Raw genomic sequence first — 27845 nt, 5'->3', positions numbered from 1 at the left:
TATAATGTTAAAAGTGGAAGGTTACTGAATTAATCTTAATCAGGAGAAACTAAGTACAGAAGGGAACTGAGAGTTGAGAGCAGGTGCTGAGCACTGACCTGTGACATTTCCATGCGAAATCAGTCTTTAAATAAATGCTGCTTTCGGGTTCAGAAATACTTCAGAAAAGTCCCACAGTGGCACTGCTAGATTCAGTCATTGGTGCCTGGTTTGCAGGTCAACTATCTCTGGCTTTTGGTGCAGTTGGAGGAAGCCCCTGAATCACTGTGAAATGCTCTGTATGGATGGTGTACAGAAGGATATAGAGCGGGAGGATGCCCTAAGTGAGCATAGGACAGAAGTGGGCAAACTACAGCCTGCAGGCCACATCTGGCCCCTGGGACTGTCCTGCCTGGCCCCTGAGCTCCTGGCCCAGGAAGCTAGCCCTGGCCCCTCCCCTGCTGTCTCCCCACTCCTCTGCAGCCTTAGCTCGCCGGCGCAATGCTCTGGGTGGCAGGGCTGTGAGCTCCTGGGGCAGCGCAACTGCAGAGCCAGGCCTGACCCAGTGTCTGCGCTGCGCGGTGGCGTGGGCCGGCTTCAGCCGGGCGGTGCAGCTGTAGCACCGCCAGCCACCAGTGCTCCAGGCAGCATGGTAAGGGGGCAGGGAGCAGGGGGGGTTGGATAGAGGGCAGGGGAGTTTGGGGTGGTGGTCAGGGTGTGTGTAGGGGTCGGGGGAATAGGGGATTGAATGAGGGCAGGGGTCCTGGAAGGGGGGTGGGGGTTGGATGGGGCAGTCGGGGGCAGGGGTTCTGGGGGCAGTCGGGACAGGAAGTGGGGGTGTGTGGATGGGGCAGGGGTCCTGGGGGGGTCGTCGGAATGGGGGGGTTGGATGGGGCAGGAGTCCCGGGGGGGGGAGGCAGATAGGAGGTGGGGGCCGGCCCACAATCCTCTCCCTTAACCAGCCCGCCATACAATTTACGAAACCCGATGCAGCTAGGGTGACCAGACAGCAAATGTGAAAAATCAGGACGGGGGTGAGGGGGTAATAGGAGCCTATGTAAGAAAAAAAGACCCAAAAATCAGGATTGTCCCTATAAAGTTGGGACATCTGGTCACCCTAGATGCAGCCCTCTGTTCAAAAGGTTTGCCCACCCCTGGCATAGGACATCCGTGGATAAATTAGTTCATTACAGCCTGTTAGTTTATAGCTCTCGACTCTTCAGCAACTGAAATCCAAATTCTGGTGCAATTGGGCTTTGACAGAGAAATCCTTTTTTGTTTCAGTAAGTGGAGACAAGATGGGTAAGGTTTTTTTTTTTTTTTATTGGACCAATTTCTGATGGTGAAAGAGACAAGCTTTCAAGCTTATGCAGAACTCTTGTTCAGGTGTGTAAGCAGAGGATTTGCTAGGACAGAAATTGCAGTTTGCACTTGCTGTTTGTTGAATCAATCTGGGATTTTCATTCTTCAGTATAATCAAAGTTCCATCATTTCCATGTTTTGTGAGCTCGTTCCACTCTGTTACAAGAGGGAGGAAGTCTGTATGAGCTTGGGTTATATCAAGCACAGACACAAGACACCACACGGTTTACAAAAATAGAACCTCCAAATAGCTGGAACTCTTTTAACGTTAAAGGTTTAGGGATATTTTGAGGCCTGTTTCTGTGTCGGGGTGTGTTTCATAGGCCGCAGTGCTGCTGCCCCTTTAAGGCCTGTTTGTGTGTAGGGGTGTGGGTGCAGGGACTGCTCTGAGACAGAAACATTATTTGAATATTTATGAGCTGATGCTCTGAAGGCAAGTGTGACAGAAAAAGTCAATCCCTGCTGCTCTTGGAGCCTAAAAATCACTTTACCAGGCAGCTTCTCTCTGCCAAGGACTCTGACTGGAAGCACTGGAAACAGGCAAGATACTAAAGTGGAAGATGGGAGGAAGGTATTCAAGTCCACTGGACGGAAGACAGCGCAGGTACCTGAGAGGTAAGGAAAAGCTTTGATGATTACCTTTTCCAGAGTGATGTTCCTTTTAAAAATAAAACTGTACAGTTAGTTCAACGTGTAAACATGTAATCTGAGGTGGCTGTGTCTGCTGGTTATTGGGATAGGGTAGATTACCATAAATCCATCTCTGGGGCAGGAATGCTAAACAAAGAGGACGGGAGAAGGGGGTTCAAGATGCATCTAGTGGACAACAGCAAGTTGAAACATAAATGTCCCAAACAAGTTATGTTGCAGATCGTTCAGATATAGTGGTTACTACTTACGGTGACTTCTGTGCAGGGAAGCTGATGGCAAATAGATTTGTTACAATAAGGAAAGAAGACTTTTTACACCTGTTTTCAGAAGTGCAACCACATTTAAAAAAAAACAAAAACCAGGAATGAAAATGCACAAGTCCTACAACCATGTTGGGAGGGATAGTTAAAAGATCCTCCCACCATGTTTGAACTGTTGCTTATTTGATAACGACATTAAGGCTGGAAAGAAATATGGATCAACAATGTTCTACACAGTGGTTAAATCTAACTTGACATGACATGACAGTCAGGTGAACCTCTAATGTAACTTGTGAGTCTTAGTGTCATATGGGAATTCAAAAGTTGGAGCCTGGCCATCAGTTAGATATCAGTACTCGCATTTTTGCCAAGCTATAATATATGGTGCTGAGAATCCATGCTTGTCAGCAGAGTTGAGGAGCCTTTTATGAGCACAGAGGCACCAATAAAGTTATCACATCTGTCTACATTGCTTCAGCTGTATATCACAACCTGGCACCATATGTGAGTATCTGATATTGAATCACTAAGGTTCCCATCCTGGTATCAGTCCAGTTTGCCTCTGCTCACAAGGGCAGCTGGAGAATTTGTCTGAAAATAGCTGAATTGTAATCAGAGCAACAACTCATCTTTGTTTTTACGGCCTGTCTATGTTACAAAACTACTATGTCAGAGAATCTGGTTACAATACAACTAAGACAGAAAAGTCTTTCATCTTGTAGTGTAAACAGGAACTGGAACCACATTTTTAATCATGCAAGAATTGTGCTGCAGCCCTATTCTGCCCATGGCCATTTCTCTGCTGTAGTGTTGGAGACTCTTTCAGGTGTGTTCCAAGCTCCAAAGTGTTTTACAAACTATATATAGAAGAATCCCTTCACCACTGGGCCAGGACAAGCACCTGTGGGTGAAACAAAGCAAGAGTGTAATGATACTTGGCTTTAAAAGTACAGTGCTTTTTAAGTATTCAGTTCCCTGCAAGGTAGGGTTGTATAACTCCCTTAAAAGGTTGGTATTATTAGTACTAAGTTAGTAATTACTTTTATTATTTTACAGATGGGGAAACTGAGAATCAGAGTTTAACGGCACACAGCACAACTAGACACAATAACTTAGGACAGAAAGAGAAGACCTGGCAGGGACCTTTGGGTTATTTGGTTCCCTGTGGAGCATTGAAAAGGAGCATCTATTAGGACCAGATGGGAGTATCCCATATAACTGCCTGTGATTGTAGGAGTGCAGGTATTGGAGGATCTGTTCTTCTCATTTTATATTTCTGTGTTCCTGCCTGAGCGAGTTTGAGCAGACAGGGTGTAATGGTCTGAGCTGCAGTTTGGCCAGGACACTATTGTTAATACCTGGGCTCATACAAACAGCACACAGGACCTTTAGTGACCATGGCTGGACAGAACTTTGGTTTTATGTGTCTAATCCAAACTACTGTTAGTTCTCAGGTTAATTTTAAAAACCTCCGTTGGCTTGTGGAGGGTGGGTGAAGGATACAGCAAGAGAGAGAAAGAAGTCATCTGAAGTGACTAGGATGGTATTCACCATAATGATTATTTACCTCATGTAAAAACACAGATGTCAAGATGTTCCTCAAACATCAAGGGGTGAAATATACCCCTAATGCAATTTGATTAACTCCTTCCTAGATACACCAGGGACAGCTATGGCCAAGTTGTGTGTCTTGTGGGGTGTTGTTCCTTCTCTGACATGACTGTAGCCTCCTCTTTCTAAAAGGATTCTGTCATTCAAACATCATTCCTCCATCACCTCTCTTATGAAGATCACTGTCATAGAATCATAGACTTAAAGGTCAGAAGGGACCATTATGATCATCTTGTCTGACCTCCTGCACAACGCAGGCCACAGAATCTCACCCACCCACTCCTGTGACAAACCTGTATCTGAGCCATTGAAGTCCTCAAATCATGGTTTGAAAACTTCAAGGTGCAGAGAATCTTCCAGCAAGTGACCCGTGCCCCACACTGCAGTGGAAGGCGAACCCCCCCAGGGCTTCTGCCAATCTACCCTGGAGGAAAATTCCTTCCCGACCCCAAATATGGCAATCAGCTAAACCCTGAGCATGTGGGCAAGACTCACCAGCCAGACACCCAGGAAGGAATTCTCTGTAGTAACTCGGATCCCACCTCATCTAACATCCCATCACAAGCCATTGGGCCTATTTATCACTAGTAGTCAAAGACAAATTAATTGCCAAAATTAGGCTATCCCTTTATACCATCCCCTCCATAAACTTATCAAGCTTAATCTTGAAGCCAGATATGTCTTTTGCCCCCACTACTCCCCTTGGAAGGCTGTTCCAGAACTTCATTCCTCTGATGGGTAGAAACCGTTGTCTAATTTCAAGTCTAAACTTCCTGATAGCCAGTTTATATCCATTTGTTCTTGTGTCCACATTGGTATTGAGTTTAAATAATTCCTCTCCCTCCCTGGTATTTATTCCTCTGATATATTTGTCGAGAGCAATCATATCTCCCCTCAGCCTTCTTTTGGTTAGACTAAACAAGCCAAGCTCTTTGAGGCTCCTTTCATATGACAGGTTTTCCATTCCTCGGATCATCCTAGTAGCCCTTCTCTGAACCTGTTCCAGTTTGAATTCATCCTTCTTAAACATGGGAGACCAGAGCTGCACACAGTATTCCAGATGAGGTCTCACCAGTGCCTTGTATAATGGTACTAACACCTCCTTATGTCTACTGGAAATACCTCGCCTGATGCACCCCAAGACTGCATTAGCTTTTTTCACGGCCATATCACATTGGCAGCTAATAGTCATTCTGTGATCAACCAATACTCTGAGGTCGTCCTCCTCCTCCTCAGTGGATCCCTTTCCCATCTAGGCAATAGCCACCTCTAAGTGTGACAGCAGAGTTGCAATGTGGATTAACCAGCTGAAGTTGCTGGCTTAAATTCACTTGTCATGGAGCCCTGTTCTCTTTCTGTTGGGCCAGCAACCCTGGCTAGCATAGACTGTAGGCTGGATACCTTGCTTGCCCTCTCACTGTCTGACTTTCAGTTGCACTGCAGAAGCTACAGTCTCTGTTTAAAATCCCTTGGATGTACTCAGTGGCTTTTGTTTTGCTGGGCATTTTGCGGGGAGGTGCTGAGCAACTGCCACTCCCAGTAACTTCAGTGCAGGTTCAGTGCTCAGCATCCCCCAGTACCCTTTTAGTTTCTTCTGAAATTAGCCAGTTGTGGTTTACTTCAAAATATTATCCATAGCCACCATCATCCTGGTAATAACTGTATGGAACCACAGGGGAAACAAAAGGTAGGTTACTGCATGGTGTTCAGCCATTATTCAGGGACCTTACAAGGTTAAACAAGTAAAATGGGAAAAACATCCAGCACAGGCAGGGAATAGGAACAGGAGATGCCTTTTGCTCCACAATAGGTTGAATATCCTCCTGGGTCCCAACTTTAATTAACTTGTGTATTTGTTACATAGGGTGTGTTTGCACATCAGCAGGCATTGCTGAACTCTGGGCCAGGGAGACGAGACTAGTTCATAATCTCTATCTAGATTGCTAGGCACTGCTGCCAATGCATGTACAGGATATCTAGGTCAGGTGAGAGAGGCTTATAAGAGAGACATGACTATCCTTAGGTAGTTATTATGGTTTCACTAAACACTAGCACATTCATAGATGTATAGATTCTAAGGCCATTGTGATAATCATCTGTGCCCCTATAAAACAGGCCATAGAACTTCCCCAAAATAATTCTTAGAGCAGATCTTGATTTACAAATTGTCAGTGTGGAGAATCTACCACAACCCTTGGTAAAGTGTTCCAGTGGTTAATTCCTCTCGCTGTTAAAGTTTTATGCTTTATTACCAGCTGGAATTTGTCTAGCTTCAACTTACAGCCATTGGATCATGTTAGACTTTTCTCTGGTAGACTGAAGAGCTCATTATTAAATATTTGTTCCCCGTATTGATACTTATAGACTGTAATCAAGTCACCCCTTAATCTCGTCATTAAGCTAAATAGATTTGTTTTCTTTGAGTACGTCACTATAAATGCATGTTTTTCTAATCCTTTAATCATTATTGTGATGGGTTAGATCACAGAAACCCCCTTGGGAACTGCCAACTGATGTGCCAAGACTACTTCTGCCCTTGCTTTCCCTGCCAGCCTGGGACCCCAGCACCCTGTCTTGCTGAGCCAGATGCGCCAGTCTGTTCCAACACATACCCAGGGTCTGAACCACGTGCCCCAAAGCTGCAGACTTAACTGAAAGTAACTTGAGAAGTGTTTCTGTCTTTAACACTCAGATGCCCAACTCCAATGGGGTCCAAACCCCAAATAAATCCGTTTTATCCTGTATAAAATGTATACAGGGTAAACTCATCAATTGTTCACCCTCTATAACACCGATAGAGATATGCACAGCTGTTTGCCTCCCCCCACCCCCGCTGGTATTAATGCATACTCTGGGTTAATTAATAAGTAAAAAGTAATTTTATTAAGTACCAAAAGTAGGAGTTAAGTGGTTCCAAGTAGTAGCAGACAGAACAAAGTGAATTACCAAGCAAAATAAAATAAAATATGCGAGCCTCTGCCTAATACAGTAATAAAACTGAATACAGATAAAATTTCACCCACAGAGAAGTTCCAGCAAGCTTCCTTTTACAGAGTAGTCTCCTTCTAGTCTGGGTCCAGCTATCACTCACACTCCCTGTGATTACTGTCCTTTGTTCCAGTTTCTTTCAGGTAGTCTCTCCACCCCAAGGATCTCTCAAGCCAACTGAAGACCAAAATGAAGGGATCTCCCAGGGGTTTAAATAGACTTTCTCTTTCTCTCCTCTGTCCTATGCAAAGTCCAGCTCTAAGATGGAGTTTTGGAGTCACATGGTCAAGTCATATGTCCATGCATGACTCATTTTTTTCAGGCAGCAGCCATTGTTTACATGCTACCCTGAACATCCTCAAGTAGACTTCTGATGTGGATTGGAGCCTTCCAAGATTCATTGTCCTTTAAGTGTTTCTGGACTGGGCACTTAATTTGCACATTCCTTTCTCAAGAAGCTGACCAAATGCTTTACTAAGGCTACTTAGAAATCAAGCAGGGTACACAGCCAATATTCATAACTTCGAATACAACGACACATGCATACAAATAGGATGAATATATTCAGTAGATCATAACCTTTACATAGATGTGTTACATGGCATATGTAGCATAAAACATATTCCAGTTGTATCATATATACATTCATAAGCATATTCCCATGAAGCCTTATGGGGCATATGTCACAATTATCTTGGCTCTTCTCTGAACCCTCTCCAATTTATCAATGAGTCCCTTTGTTAGTGAGCTCTCACAGATAAATCCTTCTAACCTCTGGTGAGATTTCTGCTGTTGCATCATCATCTCCCTGGGCGGGATGAGTGGGCCCACAGGAAATTTTAAAAAATGAGGAGCTCTCCCATAAAGCGTTGGAGTGAGTGAGGACTCAATCTCAGCTTCTATTTTTCTGTGCAATTTGCTGTAATGATTTGGTCTGATAAGAAATAAGACAGTCCCCCAAGGTTTTGACTAATCAGTCTCCTACGTCCTTGGAAGGGGTTGCACTATTTGCACTATTCAGAGCACCTTCCTGAGGCCCATTTTGCTGGCCTCAGTACAGTGGTCTGAAGCTCTTTCCCTCTGATTTCAGGTGCTCACTTTTCATATTTTTGCATTTGAGGTTGAGGGTAGAGGTCTGTTTAACTGACCTGAATCTGTTGGACCTGATTGTCCCCTGCCTGGTACCTTGTGTTGTCATTTACACCTGTGCAAAGTAGTTGTAAAATGTTGCTGTTCTGATTTGGTAGCAGTCTGCATTCATTTTGCAGAGGTGCAGATGACAACGCATATGGTGCATGGTGATGGAAAAGGAGGTTCATTCATCAGCTGTGCTAGGTCACAGATGTGGTTACTCCAGCTAAAGCTGTTTGTGTTGCTTTGGTGGAGTAGCTGTGGAGATTTCAAGTTCCTTTTTGCCACTGCAGTCATTGGCTTTACTGCAAATTCCACCCTCAGGTCCATTTAAGCAGCTTTAGTGATACCATCAAATTCAATCCAGGACTCCATAAAGAGGATAGTGCAGTAGCATACATTGTCTTCCTTCCAGAAGCTGGCAGACTTTTCCAGCGGTCAGTATGACCACATCCCACAACTTGTTCTGAATTTTTGGAAAACTACTAATGCTGGCTGGTATCAGAGGGTAGCCGTGTTAGTCTGGATCTGTAAAAGCAGCAAAGAATCCTGTGGCACCTGAGTGCTCACTGAGGTCACATTTGGGCTGTGAAACACCAAATCTAATTTAGGGTTTGATTACTTTTCTTTTCCATAGTAAATCAGCCAACAGTTCAAAGGCATTAAAATATGCAGGCAAACACACACAATTAGTTTGACACTGAGAATGGCCGCTGGTGGGTGGGTGTGTGTGTGAGAGAGAGAGAGAGTTGGGAAATGTCTTGTTTTTATACTTTTTGTTATTCCTTTTTTCCCCACTCACTGTTTGAGCCACATTTTTCTCTCTGCCTCTTTTTGAGTTTCCAGGCTAAAGGGGGTGAGCTGGGGAATGTATCACAGGAAATCTTCAGAAATTCATACTGTGGCAGCATTGTCAGCTTTGCCTGAGGTCACAATAGAATGCAGGCATGACCTTTCAACAGCTTCTCAGTTATTAGTGAATTTGCTCTCGTTTTATTCTCCTCTTCTAGACTATGGAGAGAATCTGTTTGGAGAAGCAGTGGCACATAGGAATCTTTTATCTTTTAATTGCATCAGACCCTCTGACATTCAGAGCCATCTTCCTAATGCTTCACTGTTTGCCATTTTCACAGGCTGCTTTGGTTGGCTTCTGCTTCCCGCAGTGTAGAAGTACAGCAGTTCAGGAGTGTGATCTAGTGGTTAGAATAGGGAACTGGCAGTGGGGGTACCTGGGTTCTCCAGGCTGTGGTTGACCAGGGAAGGTTTCTTCATATTTCTCTGCTTCAGTTTCCCCACTGCAAAATCACACTAAGCTACCTCGTAGGGCAGCGTGAAGCTAAAATGTCTGGCAATCGTATTACAATCCATGCATCTGACGAAGTGGATATTCACCCACGAAAGCTCTTGCTCCAATACGTCTGTTAGTCTATAAGGTGCCACAGGACTCTTTGCTGATGTTACAGTCCGTGACTGTAGGTGGAAAGAACCTTTGGGTTCTTCCCATGCTAGATTCTGGTGGGGCAGTGGCAAAACTCTTCCAAAAGAAATTTACTGTCAGGCCAGGGCAGGGAGCATCTCCTTTCTACATTTGTACAACAGCTACCACCATGGGGTCCCAATCTTGACTGGAGTTCTTGGGTGCTACCATAATATACATGAAAGCAGCAAAGATGTCGACATGCATCTAACGAAGTGGGTATTCACCCACAAAAGCTCATGCTCCAAAACGTCTGTTAGTCTGTAAGGTGCCACAAGATTCTTTGCTGCTTTTACAGATCCAGACTAACATGGCTACCCCTCTGATACATAATATATGTGTAATAACACCAGAGATGCTATAGTAAATCTTATATCTCAAGTCTGGCTCCTCTGTTGTGGTGCTTCCCCCATTCCTCAATGAAAGTAGAAGATTCCTGCCCCGCGTCTGCACACCCTGCATCATGTCAATGTTCCTTGGTCAAAGAAGGTTAGGTTCCGACAAGAGATTCCATCTATCAGTGCTGCTGCTCCTTACTCAGCTGCAGAGGTCACTGCGGGGTGACAAATTTCCTTCCCCCATGCCAGCTGAACATGCTCCTCCTTATGTTTGGTAGGCACACTGTACTCATCAGCAAAGAGAGGGACATAAAGGCCCATGGCGTGCACCTCCTAGGCACTTTTAGAGTCAAAGGGTTCCCCAGCATTTTCTGTCTGCATGTTGTTTATTCTGATTCTTCCTCTGATGAGCATTAGTTGCTGTTAGAATCTGGTGGTAGCCTTACAGTGATCCTGAGAATCTGGAATATGTGTAGAGAGCCCAGATTAGAACTTCCACATAGGGGTGCTCATGAACTTTGGAAAGGTTTGGATCTGGATCTGAACTTGTTGGCCTCATCCTTGGGGGCCCACACTGGCAATTCACAAGCTATTGGGTGAGTGAACAATGCTAATTAGACACAGAAGCCTGCATCACCTCCCTCAGGAGAGCACTGAAACACCATAGTCATCTCTCTTCTCACTTCCCAGGTCGCACTGATGCCACAGTGAAGAATTTCATGCCCTATTATCAGAGGCAACTTGCAACCACCTTTCTGAGACGGGTCTCAAAGGAGCTGGACTCGCAAGGCAAACCTGCTGTACAGCTGCTGCAGAGCAAAGTAAGTATCACACCTCCTGTACATGACACACTGCCCCTACTACAGACACCTGATCCCAAGGGCACCGGTGTCCTTTTCATGGCTCCGTTCCCCCAGAAACAACATTCTCTTAGCAAAAGCAGCAAAGAATCCTGTGGCACCTTATAGACTAACAGACGTTTTGGAGCATGAGCTTTCGTGGGTGAATACCCACTTCCTCAGATGCATGTAATGGAAATATCCAGGGGCAGGTATATATATGTGTGCTAGCAAGCAAGCTAGAGATAACGAGGTCAGTTCAATCAGGGAGGATGAGGCCCTGTTCTAGCAGTTGAGGTGTGAAAACCAAGAGAGGAGAAACTGGTTCTGTAATTGGCAAGCCATTCACAGTCTTTGTTCAATCCTGAGCTGATGGTGTCAAATTTGCAGATGAACTGAAGCTCAGCAGTTTCTCTTTGAAGTCTGGTCCTGAAGTTTTTTTGCTGCAGGATGGCCACTGAGCTTCAGTTCATCTGCAAATTTGACACCATCAGCTCAGGACTGAACAAAGACTGCGAATGGCTTGCCAATTACAGAACCAGTTTCTCCTCTCTTGGTTTTCACACCTCAACTGCTAGAACAGGGCCTCATCCTCCCTGATTGAACTGACCTCGTTATCTCTAGCTTGCTTGCTAGCACACATATATATACCTGCCCCTGGATATTTCCATTACATGCATCTGAGGAAGTGGGTATTCACCCATGAAAGCTCATGCTCCAAAACGTCTGTTAGTCTATAAGGTGCCACAGGATTCTTTGCTGCTTTTACAGATCCAGACTAACACGGCTACCCTCTGATATTCTCTTAGCAGTTCTGTAATGTGGAAACTACAGCTGCTTCTTCCTAGGCTCTAGCAGTCTCATGTAATTATTTGCTAGAGTGTGGATCGCTGACCTAACAATAGGGGCTTCTTTGGCTTCTCATGCCCTGGAAATAGGTCTTTAGGGATATATTTTAAAATGCAGATAGCAGTAGTGTGTGTGTGTTTTTAGGAGCAGTTTCTGCATGTCAGAGGCCAGTGGTGGCATGGCTCAGTTCACTTTTGAGGGACTGACTAAAGTTTCAGATAATTCAAAAGGTCTTCTCTTCCTGTACACCACCCCCTCTTTCTCCCTCCCTCACTGATCCCTACTGACTCCTGTAGGAGCTGTGAGCTTGGAGAGAGGGCAATGTATGGCTGTTGTTAGTGTTCTCAGAGATTTCTTTTTCCCACACACCCCTGAGCTGTTGCCTTCTCCCTGATCTGAAGACAACTTTGCCTTCCTTCCTCATTCTCTCTAGCATCTTGAGGTTCTTTAGGGCTCCAGTGCTATTAATCTCTGACACATAATTGTGTGTGTTGCTGAATGAATCAAGCGTGAGGATACATACCCTGGTGGCCCAAGCCCGGGAATAGGAGGTGGCAACTCCCAAGTTCTAATCTTCACTGCTGCCCTGCTGCCACTAGAAAGGTTTAAAAATTGCCACTCACTGCTACTTGCTCATGCTATCTTTCATTCCGGCTAAAGAAACAAGGTGGGTGAGAGAATGAATATATTTTACTAGACCTACTTCTTCTGGTGAAAGAGAGAAGCTTTCAAGCTTATACAGAGCTCTTCTTCAGGTCTGGGAAAGGTACTCCGAGCATCACAGAGTGTTAAGCATAAGGAGTTAACACATGTTGCAAGAGAACATTCATGGTGAAGTGGGCTGTTAACACCTCTGCATGTGTCTCTAATAATCCCGGGATGAACACAACTAAAACACTGCAATTCCATACTACATATAGTTGTATAATTTGATATACATAGATGTAGCTGATTAACCAGAGGAGAGGTCACAGTTTGACTGAAAGACCTTGTAAGACCTCTTCAGAGCTACTGTGACTGTAATTACGGTGTGTGGTGTTGTAGATGTTTTATTTACTTTTGGTGTCCGCTAGATTTCCTCATTCAGTTGTCTCATTATTTATATTGTGGTAGCAGCCAAAGGCCCAGTCAGGGTCCGCTTGTGCTAAGCACTGCATAGACACAGATGACACGGTCTCTGTCCCAAAGAGTTTACAATTGCATCTGCACTTTTACTGGGACTTCTTTCCTGTCCTCTTCTCCATTCCCAGCTCCAGAAGCCACCTGACGCTCTTCTGCATGAGGGATTCCTGACGCAGTATAATGGGGACACCTGCAAGTGGAAGAAAAGTTATTTCATTTTGCTGGGAAACTGTACCCTGGAGTGGTTTGATAGTAAAGAGGTAAATGTGCTGCTTCAGCTGCTTTTGTCCCCACTTTATGGGCTGTAAAATGTATATGGATCTTACATACTGTTACCCCATTCAGATATGTTTCTTGCAGACACATGTACACCCAGACATCTGAACATGGGTTCTCCTTCTCAAGGGACAGTTTGTCCCACTGTTCTGGAAAGTTTATGTTCTGACCCCCGCTAAAATTCCTCCTTCTGGCTTATAGGGTTACATTCTCCTCCTTCATTTCCTCTCCAAAATGAACGTGTGGTGTTTATTAAACAGCTACTGAATTCCACCTCCAGAGGTGGCTGTATGCTGTCAATAGATGAAGTTTAGAGAGAGAGATTTGCTGTCAGTCACTCAGACCCTAAATACTAATAGCAAGGTGTGTGTGAGGAGTTTTGCCCTTGAGCCCTCATTAAGATAATTCTGTTTGCATTTCTTTTCCAGGCCCAGGGAAAAGGATATAAGCCCAGAGGATCCACCTCTCTGTCTGGATACTTGCTGGTGACCTCACTGAGCGAATACAACAGGCTGATTCATAGTCTCTGCCAGGGATTAGTAGGTAAGTCTGTGATGTGCCCTGTTTGAGAACTGTGCCACGACCCAGAAGGGAACAGTGTCTTACTGGTCCCTCACAGCATTATACAGAACAGCAACTTCAAGAACTCTTCAGCAACACCAGCTCTAAATAAAAAGGGCTCCATTTCTGAATTCTGGATTTTTTGTTGTTGTTGCAAGGATGGTAGAGTCCAACATATAGAAAGAAGAATATTGATTATACATATGCAGAAGCCCCATTGCTCATGGGGCTGCTGTACTGTTCAAAGCTAGAGACCACAAAATAAACTGAACGTACTGATGTATCTCAAACACAAGGTTTTCAGGACCTTGTGCTGTTTAAACCTGCTTTCCTTTTGCCATGCTGTTCTGTCCCTCCTTTTTCTCTCTTTGAAGGAGTACATTTGGTAGTGTTGGTGGGTTACAGGGCTTTATTCAGCCAGATGACGAACCCAGGTTCCATAGTGAAGTGACATGAAATTAGAAGCAGATGCGGAGAGATGTTGCCAATCCCTGGACTCGTCTGAGACAGCTGCTCTGTTCCATTTCTCAGTGCTACTTGCCAGCTCTGAAAAGAAAATGGCAACATACCCTGAAAGTTCCATCTGTTTGTAACAATATGTAGAATGCTGATCTTTTTATTTCACACAATACACATTAAAAATGTCTAATGAAGCAGGAATCTTTCCTGTCTGCTCAAGAAAGGAAGTGTGACTTCAATAATCACTTTCAGAACAGAACAGATTTTGTTAATGGCAGAACAGAAAAAATCCTTAGTGTATCATTTTGGCACAATATTTTCTAGTAAATACTAACTAGAAAAATGAACATGCCTTAAAGTGACTGTGCAAGTCTCAAGCCTGAGTCAGTGCATTCAGATTTCTCAAATTATGGGCTGAATCTTAGCAGGTACTGATCACATGTAGTTCCCTCTGATGTGTTAGAAGTTGTTGGTGCTCAGGTATCTGTCAGCAGACAGGATTTCCTTCTGGCAGTAAACTGGCAGCTGTGAGTGAGAGCCATTAGGATCATTAAGAGCTGTGGAGACATTACACAGTATTTCTAGAAACAATCAATTCTAACTCATTGTTGGAAGCATGTTCTGTATTTTTCTTTTCAAGTTGACTACACCCACCAAGACCAAGACCCCTTAAATGGGCCTCCAGAAGAGTTTCTGCTGTTCCTTTATCATCCGTTCCGAAAGTCCTTCTGTTTCTGCACAAACTCTGCAAAATCCCAGCATGCCTGGAAATCTGTCCTTCGAGATGGGATCCGATATTGCAGCACAGGTAACACCTGGAAGTGCCTGCATTACTAAATCTGAGGCAACATCTGCAAATGGGGCTGACAGCAGGAGTTCGCTGCTGACATGAGGATCCTTTCCTAAAATTGTGTGGAGTCCATTTAGTGAGACATCACCTGTGAATTGAGGGCCCAGTGAAATCCTGAGGACCACTGTAGATTCTTGGGTTTCTGAATCAGATACGCATGTGATACTGATGAAAGTCCAAAGAGTGTGAAAATTTCCTACATTTTTCATTCTTCGTTGGATTGAATTTATTATTTTAAATTTGAGCAAGTTCAGGTAGTTAGGCTTTCATTTCTTTAAAGGGAGAGGTTGGTGCACTCAGATCCACAGAAATTTCCAGAGGTTCTTCCCCCTTCTTTGTTGTTAGTGTAATGTTAGTCTCTATCATAGGTTTTATATAGTACTTATTGCCATAGCATTTAAGCACTGCTTGTAACCAGCAATCTTAGTTACATGTAGCCAGATTTGAGTTTGGAAAAAAGAAGACTGAGAGGGGACATGATAGCAGTTTTCAGGTATCTAAAAGGGTGTCATGAGGTGGGAGAAAACTTGTTCATCTTAGCCTCTAAGGATAGAATAAGAAGCAATGGGCTTAAAGTGCAGTAAGGGAGGTTTAGGTTGGCCATTAGGAAAAAGTTCCTAACTGTCAGGGTGGTTAAACACTGGAATAAATTGCCTAGGGAGGCTGTGGAATCTTCATCCCTGGAGATATTTAAGAGTAGGTTAGATAAATGTCTATCAGAGATGGTCTAGATGGTATTTGGTCCTGCCATGAGGGCAGGGAACTGGACTCGATGACCTCGAGGTCCCTTCCAGTCCTAGAGTCTATGAGTGTGCTGAGAGTGGATTGGACTTTTCTGATTAACCTCAGCTAAATGTTGCTGGGACTGACTGGTATTTCGGATTCAGTTTTACAGAGACAGGACTCCTTTGAAGTAGAGGCTTTCCTGGAAGCTGTGCGATTTTACAGGCAAGAGAAAGGTTGTTATGGAGCAGGGGATCTCCTCCTGGGAACAGAGCCTGAGGTTTGTAAAGTGCTGAGCATTCCAAAGCTGGAGTATTTAATGCATGTTCTCTGCTGGTAACTTGGTGAAGACGGTCTTTTTCTTTGGATTTAGATTCTCAGTAATGTGCTGATGGAGGATTTGCTTCCAGTGCTGCAGTCTCAGGTCCCCCCAAATCTCAAAGGATCAGAAAACAGGAAGAAACAGACCTGGTGCCAGGTAAGTCCACAGAGCAATGCTTACATTTGAAACCCAAACAGTGATGTTTCAGGAACTAACAAGTGACACACAGCTAACTTTTTAGACTCTGGTTGCGGAGACCACATTAGGAGTTTGTACTTTGTGTTTAGTTGTCTGCCGCAGAGCAAAGAGCAACTCCATTTGCTACTGCTCTCAAATCCAGCCCACAGCTTCTGCCTTTCATGTCTCCTGTGAAACTGCTGCCTTTGTTGTAGTGTGTTGTGCAAAATTTAAACGAGGTATTTGTGGGGAGTGAATAGCATCCTGCTATCTATAGCTGCATGTAGCTACCAAGTAAATGATGCCCCAGGAGTGATTGGACTGGCCTTTGAGTTGGGTCAGATGGCTCTGCATGAGTCAATTAGAGCCCCATGCTTACAGATGTAATATAAGTAGAAGACAGTATGCTAATCAGCTGCAGGCAGAGTTACCTGACAAGGACTGTGCGCCCAGCAGCACCACCAGAAACTTCTCCTGATCTCTGCACGTGGCTTGTATGATGCCTCTTACTTTTCCCGTTTTCTCCTCTCCTTTTGCTGATCTGGTCCCTGCTGTGGGTGGTCAGTTCCTAGAGGAGGTTTATACATTGGTCCTCAGCCAGATCTCCAGCGAATTTCTGGATTTTCAGAGGGAGAATGAGAAACTCCACATTCAGTTGGAAAAGAAGATTCGCCCTGATCTGGATCAGATGCTGATTTTAAAGGATCAGATATCTATAAAACTCCAAGGTGAGAGGAAAGGGGGTGAAGGGATGGGGTGTTTGGTTCTCTTCTGTTAATCCACCGGATTTACTTTGTTTTAGAATTCTAACTCTCTTAATTGTATTTGAAATTCTTAGTAGAGTATGCAGCATTATCTGCCACTAGAAAGGTTGGATTGGGAATGAATTCATTATGTCTTACTGTTTTAGACAATGCTATGTGAGTCTTGATTACTGTATTTATGATTAGATGCTATTGTGGTGGATACCCTAGATTCATAGAAACTGCAGGGATGGGCACATCAGAAATAAAGGATAGGTGGATGAATAAGTATTTCACATTCCAATACCTTGCAGTCTTCTTCTTGAACCTAATTAATCCAGGGCAACCTGAGTTCCGCTGTGATTCTGTCAGGCTAATTGAGAGGTTTCCATCTTGGCAGCGGTGATCCAGAACCCAGTGGAATCCTGCTGTCACCTTGGAGTAGAGCCTGATCTGGACTGTGTGATGGAGGAGCTCATACGCCCCATCAGCTTAGGATTTGATGTGGTGCGTTCACTCTTCACAGACAGAATTGATGAGATGATCAGACACGTGCAGAGTTTGCCTACCACAGTCTTCCAGGAAGAGGTAAGATATAGATGATATGAGAGAGGGACCATTTTGTCTTATTCCTCTGGAGGCCACGTTACACGTCCACTTTCAACATTGTGGATGGCAACTTAATTCCATCTATCCCATAGACCCCAGAACACCAGTAATCCACCTGCTCCAGTATCCTGCCTCCAACAGTAACCGATGTAGAATACTTGTAATCTCCTCATCACAATGATGTATCTAAATTGTGCAGAACTGTACAATGAGAGGAAAAGTTTCCCTGACCACCAGCTAGAGAGGAAATTATACCCTGAACTGTGCAGATCCTGAGCTCTTGTAACTTTCACCTAACTGCTGTTGTAACTGCACAGTGTAGCTCATTCAAGTCAGTGCCACATGCTGTTTTGAATCTGACTACACCACAGAGGCAGCTTGATAAAGGGAGGCAACTTGGTTAGACAAGAATATGGCATCTGAACTTGTCTGAGTCTGCTCAGGTATTCCACTGCCTGTTCATGGATTACCCATAAACAGGTTTTGTGGGACAAACATGGCTCCAGAGACAAGTAGTCAACGTCTTTCTGCAAAGAGATGCCTTTTTTTCAGTTTTACATTGCTTGGGCATGGATAATGGCTTTAACTCAGATCCTTTTCCATATAATATTAATTCTTAGCATTTAGGTAGGCTTTCACTGCCTCTAGGCACTGTACAGACCTTAACTAGTTGACTACTGGTCTGATGCAGGTTCTCACGCTTGGGGAAATGCCCTGGAAACCTGGATTCATGGAGCCATGTTACGAGGAGGCTAATCTCTACAAAGACAGTCTGCAAGGACTGAAGGAGAAATTTGGCTTTCACGGTGTGACAAGTTTAGTTCTCAGAGCCCAAAACCTCATGCAGCAGGTAAGTGGTGATACCGTGAGAGAACAGACTGGGGTGAGTCAGCCTCTTAGTGGAGGTGAAGGGAAGGGGCAGTGCATTCATTCCCTGCGTGTTCAGCTCTGAGCTGATCTATTTTTACCTTTATTTTGTGTGGGGTCTGCTTTTTCCCTTGGGCATCAGCAGGATATGAAGGGATTATTTAACCAATCTTAGAGAGAAAGCAGGTTGCATTATCCAGATCGTGGCTGCTGAAGATGAGGAACTGAGTCCTGACTATGGTCTCTGAATGTGCTGGCTCTCCTACTCATCTGATGATTTTTTCTTTTGTAGCTAATGCAGAATTCGGTCCATACATTCCACCAGCTTTCAGAGCAACATCTGAGCTTGGCAATTAACCACAACCAAATCACCCAGACTCTGGAAAAGATCAAAACTCGTGTGCTGAAGGTAAGGTGTGTGATGTTCTTACCTTCTGTTTGTATAAAGTCCTATTTCGTTGGATCATATTCTCTCTGCACTTGTTGGCCTTTCTGCTCTGTATGCTGCCTTGGACACTGTGTTCCTCACATGTCCCAGTCCCTGAGCTGCTCTGGGTGAATAGATGCAGAAGTTGTTGTGGGGAAGTTTCCTGACTATTGCGCTGATTCTTTTTTCAATTTGGTTGTGGTTGGTTTTCAGAAATTTGACCATGACAGCAGTTCCACCAGGAAGCAGTTTGCACAAGAGTGGCTAGTTCAGATCTTTCTTCCCTTTCTGCTGAAGAATCTGGAGCCCAGATGTAAACTGGTGAGGCCTGATTCTGAATGAAGGTGAAGGAACCCAAACCCCATATATGAACTGATGGCGCTCATACAAGCTGAGTTTATCTTATCAAACTATTCCATTTTATTCTTCAGAAAAGCTTTGCTAGCCCAGTGAACTTCAGTGGGCTGATAGAATTCCCTTCCCCTCAGTGTCTTTCATAGAATTTAAGACCAGAAGGAATCATTAGATCATTTAGTCTGACCTTTCATTATAGCTGTCCAGAGTGGCAGGGCTGGACTGTGACTCCAAAGGGTATGTCTACATCTACAATTTTGCAGCGCTGGTTGTTACAGCTGTATTAGTACAGCTGTATAGGGCCAGCGCTGCAGAGCGGCCACACTTACAGCAACCAGCGCTGCAAGTGGTGTTAGATGTGGCCACACTGCAGTGCTGTTGGGCGGCTTCAAGGGGGGTTCAGGGAACGCGAGAGCAAACCGGGGAAGGAGACCAGCTTCGCCGTGGTTTGCTCTCGCGTTCCCCGAACCCCCTGCAAACCGCAGGGAAGGAGACCTGCTTGCACGGGGGTTCGGGGAACGCGAGAGCAAACCGGGGAAGGAGACCAGCTTCGCCGCGGTTTGCTCTCGCGTTCCCCGAACCTCCCTGCAAACTGGGGAAGGAGACCTGCTTGATTACAAGACGCTTCCTCAGGTATGCTGGGATACCTGCTTATTCCATGGAGGTCAAGAAAAGCGCTGGTAAGTGTCTACACTTGATTACCAGCGCTGGATCACCAGCGCTGGATCCTCTACACCCGAGACAAAACGGGAGTATGGCCAGCGCTGCAAACAGGGAGTTGCAGCGCTGGTGATGCCCTGCAGATGTGTACACCTCCTAAGTTGCAGCGCTGTAACCCCCTCACCAGCGCTGCAACTTTGTGATGTAGACAAGCCCAAAGAGAGGAGAGGACTTAAGCAGTATTATAGGTTCTTCAGTGTCACCAAAATGCAGGCCACTCTCACCAAGCAGCCAATAAACTCCCTCCAGAGGGCCATGAACCTACTTCTATTTCACATCATGACTCTTACTGCCATGTAAATGTACCCCCCAATTTTCCCTTCCGTTTTATCATTTTTCTGCACTGCTACCACCCTAACTCAGTACCTCGTACCAGGACAATGGTTAAGTTTGACTCCCTTTGAAGGTAGTCCTGGTGCATGTCAGTGGGCTATTGGTGGTAGAGGGCACTGTGTCCTGAAGAGATTTAAACTTTGTCTCTAGTTATCAGGAGTCTGGGAAGCTTGATCCTAAACTTGGTTAACTTTCCCCCAGACTTCTGGAGAGTTTGAACTAATTCCAGTGAACACTTTCCATTCTGGCTGTTTAACCGTGAGGCTCCACTTTCCTTCTGAACCTGTAAATACACACAAAACATTGTGCAGGACCAGCATTAAAGGTTGGGCAGGCAGTTCAGATGCCAGAAACTACAGGGTGCCATTGGAATTTCAGGTGACTATGTATTCCAAGGTGAGGGCAGAACACCGTATTTTGGCTCACTTCAGGTGCTGTGTAATCCAAGGCTGGCCCTGCCTATGTGTGTGTGTGAGGTGCATCTGTAACTGACGTTGGCTGATTTTCGTCTCTTCTACCTCTTTTGGTAGGAGCTGCCCAAGTATGAAAATTACGTGTTTGCTGACTTCAGTGGCATCATCAATGTTGAAAATATTTATGAAGAAATGGTTCTGGCTGTTTTGCAGCAGGCAGTCACCAAAGGTGAGTAGAATGGGTTCCATCCTAAAAGAGGCCAAAGTCAGCACTGTTAGGTCCTTGTCCTCTGCTGAAGACCGGACAGATTATCCTGACCAAAAATGTTTACAGTTGCCAGGCCTGTAACTTCCCCTCTGTTGACTACTGTTGGAGTTTTTTTTTTTTAAAGCATTTTGTGATGTTTTGGGGTTCAGTCTAGACCAATAATAGGTTGTCATCGCCTGCCTTGGAACTTTGGGTGCCTTAAATGCTGGGTTGCTGTGAGTCACTGCCCTGACACTAACAGCCAGTCTTACAAGCATGTAGGCCACACCCTGCTTGCACCAGTCAGTTAGTGTTTGCAGAGTGACCCCAACACCCTGCCCCCCATTCTGAATTTCCCCCAAACTGTGTTCCTGCAATGTCCAGCCCTCTCATGGAACACTCAAGACTCTTTTAAAGAGACAGAAAAAACAGGTGGTTATCTTGACTTAACAATCACTTCAGTTCAGCCAAAGCACTGGGTTGGGTTTGGTAAAGAGTAAAATAAGTTTATTCAATCAAAAAGAGAGAGGTTTTAAGAGTGTTCAAGTATCAGGAATAAAGAGAGAAAAGAGTTGCAAACAAACACAAGTAAAACTACACTTTCTAATGGCTAAGACCTATCTTAACAAGCTACGGTCTTTGTTCAAGGTAGTTTCCTCACCAGTTTTCCTTTTCCTGCAACAGCTGACTAGCTCTTAGTCACGATCCCCACAGAGTCCAAGGTGCTGATTTTCCTTGTCTTCTCAGGTGAAGAATAACTTTGGGGCTCTTTTCACCTCTCTGTATGTCCAGTAAACCTTAGAAAAGTCTCTCTCAAAGTTCATTGACCGTGCTTCATGAGGCAGAAAGTCCCTCTCCTCTCCCCCCCCCTTCTGATGGTTTTGTTTGCCTGGCATGCAAATGTGATTTTCATTGATCACACTGCTCAATTTACATGGGAGATACATTCAAACAAGTGGAACCGCATTCCTCTGTCTGGGGGGGAAAAAAGTGTTTTTCATCTCCCCTGACATGCCTGATTTAAACACATTTTAGTTGTAATTCCAGCACAGCTGAATAATCTTTTTGGTTGACCTTACAGACACCATGTAAGAATATTAGTGATCAGTGTGTTATTGGGTTTTCCAATGATGTATAACATAACACCTTTTAGATACAGATCATAACAACAGAGAGTTGGAGTAAACCTGAGCTGGTGAGGCCGGCTGAAACTCACTGCTGGATACCAGGGAGCCAGTTGCCTTCTGGTATAGGAATGCTCATATGGTCTCACATATCTATAGGCATCTTTATGCTTTCCTGTTGAAACGACTTTCCATATGTTGTTTGTGGTAAATTCCAGTATTCCTATGTTGAAATATCTTTCTTCTGCCAGACTCCGCCTTCTCTTTCTCTTTCCACTCTGATTGTAGCCAAAACATTTCCCACTGGCTAGTGTGGTAGAAATAAAATCCCATTTTACAGACACGATGTCATTGCAGGGCTGCATGTTAGTAGTTGCTTTTCAAGTGTTAAAAACAAAAGAGCTTTTATGCTCAGGATAAATGGTTAATGTGGTCATTTTAAAGCCAGGCATCCTGCTCATCTGCTTGCATTGACTCCTCTGATCAAACCATGCCCAGAGGCTATTTTTAACAGTTCGATATGTTTTTGGTTGGGGATAAGCCAGATGGAGCATGTGACAGATCTTTCAAAGCCTCCAGGGCAGTCACAGACCCTTGCTCCTGGCTACCATATTAGAGCTGGGGATAACCTGGCTTCCCCTGTGGAAAGAAAAATGTCAAGAAGGGCTCATAAGAACTATGACACAGGACAGATGGAATATTAATGTTTGGGTGTGTGCTGCACGGGGAGCATGACTATATAGACACATGCAGTAGGGAGGGAGTAGGGATAGAGAGCAAAGCAAGATTTGGTATTTCTTTCTCTCACTTTCTGTTGTTTTTTGTTTCAGCCTTGAAAGAGGCTTCAAGTCAAAACAGACATAATCTTTACAGTGACAGCTTCTCCTGTGTTCTGGATAGCGTGGACAACTTGCTGCAGCAGGACAGAGCCCAGGAACACTGTGAAATAAGGACAGGAGCCTTGGATGGTAATGCCACATCAGACACCATGAACCTCATGTCCTGTCAAGTCAGTGAGACCACTTCAGATAAGAAAGCATGGAAATATGAAGGAAGCTCAGCTGGGGCTGCAAATCCTCCCAAAGATAAAGGGCAGTTCTGCCCAGTAACTTCCCATTGCCATAAAGAAGCAGAAAAATCATTGAAGGTGTTGTCTGATGGTAGGAATTGGAGACACAAGAAGGCCTTGGAACCAGACATGGGAAGCAGCTGCATTACTGAACCTGCAGGACATGTTGCAGAGAAGATTGCAGTTGTGTCTGAGGCTGAAAACAATATGTGCACAGGGGACCCAAATAAAAACAAGTGTAATTACAAGTCATGGAACCCTTTTGCAAGGAGCAAAGATCTACAAGAGCCACAGAACATCATAAATGAACATTCTGTAGACAAAGCTGCTGTAGAGAAGATACAAGAGGAATGGGGGAGGGTGGTGTTTGAGCAAGGAGGTCAAGGGCAAGACGGAGAATTAGAGTTAAATCCAGCTTGGATTAAAGGAGCAGGACAGAGTGGTAAGAATAACCAAAAATACAGAGAGTTATTGCAGGATCAGGAAGGTCCCTGTGAGGAATCTTGTAACTACACTTCTTTTGCAAGTACAAGTATGTCCAAGAACCAGAGTCCAAGTCCAGGCAGTACAAATTCTGACAACTCTCAAGCTAAGTGTTGGCCTAATACGAATTCATTGCAGGTTATGGGTTTGGACAGAGATACATATAGGGACAATGGAGGTTTAACAGGGGGAAAATTACAAATATCAGCAACAAATCATGTGGCATCAATTGAGTGGGATGGAGACAAGTTAGGAGAAAATCAGAGCAGTTGGGAAATGCAAACAATATCAGTGGGTGAAGGCAAATGCAGGGTCAGGGAAGCTTGCAATGGGCAAATGATCTCTCCCGGTCAATTTTCTGTGAAAGAAACGAGGGATGCCACTTGGACACACCGACTTCAGGAACGTGGTGATGAAATGATCACAGAATTACATGTCCAAAAGTTGGTTCCTCTGGAGGGTCTGGAAAGAAAGATCTGTCAGCTGGAGCTAGGACACAACGTTCAGGAGGAATTCAAGGGGCATAGGCATGCAGGTGGACTGGATGAAGGTAAGTCTGCTCCCTTTTTACTCACTGGAAGCCTGAGATACGAAGATGAGCATGAGGGTCCGGTCCCTGGGCACCAAGAAGAATCTAGTCAAGTAACCTGCCAGACCTTGCAGTCCCAACAGGAAATGAACAAGGAGGAGATGACAGAGGCAGACTTCAATGAGCTAGACAAGACTGCTTTTCTAGAGTGTCTATCCATAGCTATTGAAATGGAAATCTTCCAAACAGATCTGCTGGAAATGGATCTCGAAGGCACCAGAGATCAGGAAAGTGGTTGTCAACAAACTGAACCTCTGAAATAGAAGTACAAGGAGCAAGACCCAACTGACATTGACCATCATGGAGCAGAGACACGACAAAGCTTAATACACACATTCAACTTTCCTGATACAATGATGGATGCTTCATATCCCTATATTAGCAAATAATGGAGAGTGCCAAGGCAACTGAGGCTATGAATGGGTTGCCATTTGCAGGTTATCACAGGTGGTTCAGTAGCACTGACCAAGACTTAGTGGGAGATGCAGAGATTTTCAGTCTCAAGGCCTTACGAATGTGAACTGAAAGAACTGGAATTGGTCTGGCTTATCAGAGCAGAAAACTAAGCAAAAGTTGAGGGATTGGAAAGGAACGAACTGCTCCTTTGTGAACATTTATGTAAGACGTAATATTTATGCATCTCATATAGTGTATCTTAATACTCTCATGCTCTTAATTCTCACCTTTCTGCCCTTTGTCCCGGTGTGGCTTTTCATTCTATTAGTAAGTGATAATACTGAAGGTGTTCGTAAGGGGCCTTCAAGTCAGGGTATGTACACAATACAGTATTCTGTGGTTATCTCATGGTTTTGATGTCCTGAAACAGTGTTTCAGAGAGAGACAACAGAAATTCTGCAGCTACAAAAACATCAGTAAACCTTCCCCAGTTTCTTTAAACAACAGCATACACTGATACAGTTTCTGTCCTGTTCCCAGGGCCAGCTGTAGGCACCAGCGTTCCAAGCATGTCTTGGGGCGGCACTTCTCAAGGGGCGGCACTCCGTTTTTGTTTTTGTTTTTTGCTTGGGGCAGCAAAAAACCTAGAGCCGGCCCTGCCTGTTCCACTCCCTTTGTGACTCAAGAGAGTGAAGCCTAGCCCCATTCTGCTAACTTGGGGCTTCCTGCGAGTACAGAGCTGACACAGTCAGATCCTCTCACCCTCCTTGGAGCCCCCAGTGCAGTAGCGGGGATGGAGGTTACTAGGAATGGAAGAGGAAGTAGCTGGAGTGTGCTTCGCTACAGCCATGCTCAGGTGAAAAATTGGGGCTCCACGTTATAAACTGCCAAGCATAAATTCAAAACAAAAAATCTGCTCCACTGTATCTAGCTGCTTCGTATTTGTTTCTTCCAAGGCAGTTATAGCAGGGGAAGACAGTGAAGTGGGGTCATCACTGATACTCTGGGCCCAACCCTGCTGCTGTTGAAATTAACTCACGGAGTTCAATGAGCAGGATTGGGCCCATTGTGTAATAAGGCTGAAGGAGACTGTCTTACAGTGACCACAAGGATACCTATTTAATCCGTTTATTACATGTTTGCTAAGCTGGACTGACCCACAGAACCTGAAGTTCATTGGAATAGTTGCCATAACAGAGGTAATATCTGTTTTATATGTAAAACTTCACCCCAAAATAGAAGCTACTAATTTAAAACTTCAGATATGTAAAAACCCCTTAGTGAATTTTTAATAATGTTCATGCCTCATGCTGACCTGTAATTTGCTAAGAGAAGGGAACTCTGTCTAGTATAATCTTTTTCTAATCCCCATCATGCTGTTAAACTTTTAAGTTTTTAAACTTTTATTACAATATATGGCTTATTATTTAATCCATAAAAGCCTATGTATCTTATACCAACAGGTATTTACAGTTAAGTACTAATATCGTTAGTGGTGTAAAAATATGTAATCTGGTGTAGTTATTTGAATAAACCTATTAACATTCAAAGTGTGGTGTTTACAAAACTCTCACTTTATAATTTTGTGCTTTTCAAAAAGGAAACAAATGCATTCATGTTTCTGTATTTGATAAACACAATTTCTTGTGCATCCACCCCACTGAGATGACTCTTAACTGATAGTCAAATGATACTAACCATTTTCCATGTACTGAATTTGCACTGATTGATAAGAATCAAATCACCGGCTTTTAGGTTGCAATTACTTTACTAACTGCATTCAGTTCACATCTTGCACTTTGAAATTTGGTCTTATTGAAACCATGGTCTTTTAAGACCCCAGTGCTAACCTAGTTATTCATTCTCTTCAGTACAGGTTTTGTACAATTCCACATGGTCCATTTGTAGGAAACTGAAATGTATGCCTTACTTCTTGTTCAAAACACCTGTTTTCCAGTTCAAATTGGTTGCATTAGTGAGTTGGTGGTGGTTGGTTTTGGATGATATTGCATTTTTGCTGTATATTTTTAAAGAGAAAATGTAACATTAGCCACTGTTGTCAGCTGATACTGACCTTGACCACATGATGAGTTTACTTCTTGCAACCCTCCCGCCTGCCACAAGATGGGGGCTAGGAAATAAAGACCACTCTAACCAGTAGGCCTGTTTCTGTCACATTTCCTGTCTGGCATTAAATATGAGGCAAGATAGTATAGAGTTATTCATTGTATTGATTAAGCTTCATAGTATGAGCACATTTGGTAGTGGATTAAGTGATGTGATTAACATCTGTCACATAGTGGTTCTCTCTTCCTCTCTCCCTGGGGGAAAAGTGTGCAGTGGAATTTTGTTCTGGAATTTTTTTTTTATAATATATATACACTGTTGAAATAATTGAGCATAAAAATTTAGCCAAAGTGTAAACTCAACTGTCAAAAGTATATAAAAGTTCATAACGTTACAATAAATTATAAGAAGTGGTGATGAGAAAAGTACATAAGGCAGACAGATTTCAAATTAGTGCAAACATACTAGGCCAACTCAATATGATTCAAGGACTGTGTTGAAGTGAACACTTGTTAAAAACAGGAAATGTAGAGCTGGAAGTTAAGGAGCCAATTGGTATATTGGATATTAGGCCTGTTGGAGGGTATAGACCATCCCTTCGTTATTTTGTCCACCATCACTCTCTTTTTGGGTCCTTAAAAGAAAGATTGTGTGGCGAAAGTGTTAAAGGACAGACAGAGGCTTCTGGAATGAGCTTCACCATTGTGGCTGCTATCCCCACTGTTTCCTGGGACCCTGGGCCTTTGTCACCCTGATCCTGAGACAGGGGGACCCAGATCATCACCCCTACAAGCTCCACATGAATCCCAAAATCACCTCGGATAACAGTTATCATCATCTTTGGTACCAGCAATGAGACTGTCAAACGAGGGCTTTTCCTTCTAAGATTGGACTTTGGCAGCAGCAGCAAAGACATCTCCAGCCAATCACAACTACTTCTCTTTTCCTCAGAAAGACAGTTACCACCATGTTTGGTAACATCCAAGATACTGTCAAGCAACAGGGGCTTTTTCCTTCTGAACACTAGATACAGCTAAAGAAAAAAGGAATATTGTTAAACTAAAGCCTCCCTTAATGCTACATTTCAAATGCTTTTAACTGTTTTTTCTTCTTTTCTCTAGCTTTAATAAAAGGTTAACATGATTTCTAATGGTGTTTTTGCCATAGTATAAGTAGGGTGATGTCTGTATTCCAAGCTTTGGATCTATTTAAGCATGTTTAATGTTGTACACTTTCTGGGTTATGTTAACACCTCTGATGCATTTATTCCATCTAAATTAAACAAAGCACCAGCTGGGTGGTTGTATTATCTCAGAGAAGGCAAGGTCAAAGAAATGGTCCTTGCCATTGGAGAAGGTTGGGAGGTTTGTGATAGACCTTGTTTGTGGGGGAGTTACTTCCACACTCTTGGCTGGGACCTCCAGAAATC

At 44.0% G+C, this 27845-nt stretch overlaps 1 protein-coding gene across 3 annotated transcripts; it reads left to right on the top strand.

Moving 5' to 3' along the window:
* The first annotated feature begins 472 nt into the window (after positions 1-472).
* Positions 473-27845, top strand: NIBAN3 (niban apoptosis regulator 3). 3 transcript variants are annotated; one of them, XM_030547682.1, is made up of 16 exons: positions 473-631; positions 1836-1956; positions 3309-3494; positions 10488-10618; positions 12736-12867; positions 13312-13426; positions 14544-14711; positions 15641-15756; positions 15850-15954; positions 16541-16703; positions 17119-17306; positions 18019-18177; positions 18487-18603; positions 18835-18942; positions 20559-20670; positions 22643-27845. In XM_030547682.1, the coding sequence occupies exons 3-16, from the start codon at positions 3452-3454 to the stop codon at positions 24214-24216; spliced, it is 3231 nt and encodes a 1076-aa protein (XP_030403542.1). In that variant the 5' UTR covers positions 473-631; positions 1836-1956; positions 3309-3451; the 3' UTR covers positions 24217-27845. The 3 variants fall into 3 exon arrangements, with proteins under 3 accessions (XP_030403542.1, XP_030403541.1, XP_030403540.1); XM_030547681.1 differs by lacking the exon at positions 3309-3494; XM_030547680.1 differs by lacking the exons at positions 473-631; positions 3309-3494 and having other exon boundaries at positions 1102-1956.

Source organism: Gopherus evgoodei, unplaced genomic scaffold, assembly GCF_007399415.2.
Source record: "Gopherus evgoodei ecotype Sinaloan lineage unplaced genomic scaffold, rGopEvg1_v1.p scaffold_66_arrow_ctg1, whole genome shotgun sequence".
NCBI lineage: Eukaryota > Metazoa > Chordata > Testudines > Testudinidae > Gopherus > Gopherus evgoodei.
Note: the sequence above shows the minus strand (reverse complement) of the source record. Positions and strands in the feature narration are given on the sequence as shown.

Bases quoted from the DNA above. Each gene is read 5' to 3' on its own strand.
- NIBAN3 (XM_030547681.1), top strand. From the start codon at position 1,902: ATGGGAGGAAGGTATTCAAGTCCACTGGACGGAAGACAGCGCAGGTAC. The intron at 13,427-14,543 runs GTAAGTCTGTGA...TTTCTTTTCAAG, and splicing joins TCTCTGCCAGGGATTAGTAG to TTGACTACACCCACCAAGAC. The intron at 16,704-17,118 runs GTGAGAGGAAAG...CCATCTTGGCAG, and splicing joins GATATCTATAAAACTCCAAG to CGGTGATCCAGAACCCAGTG.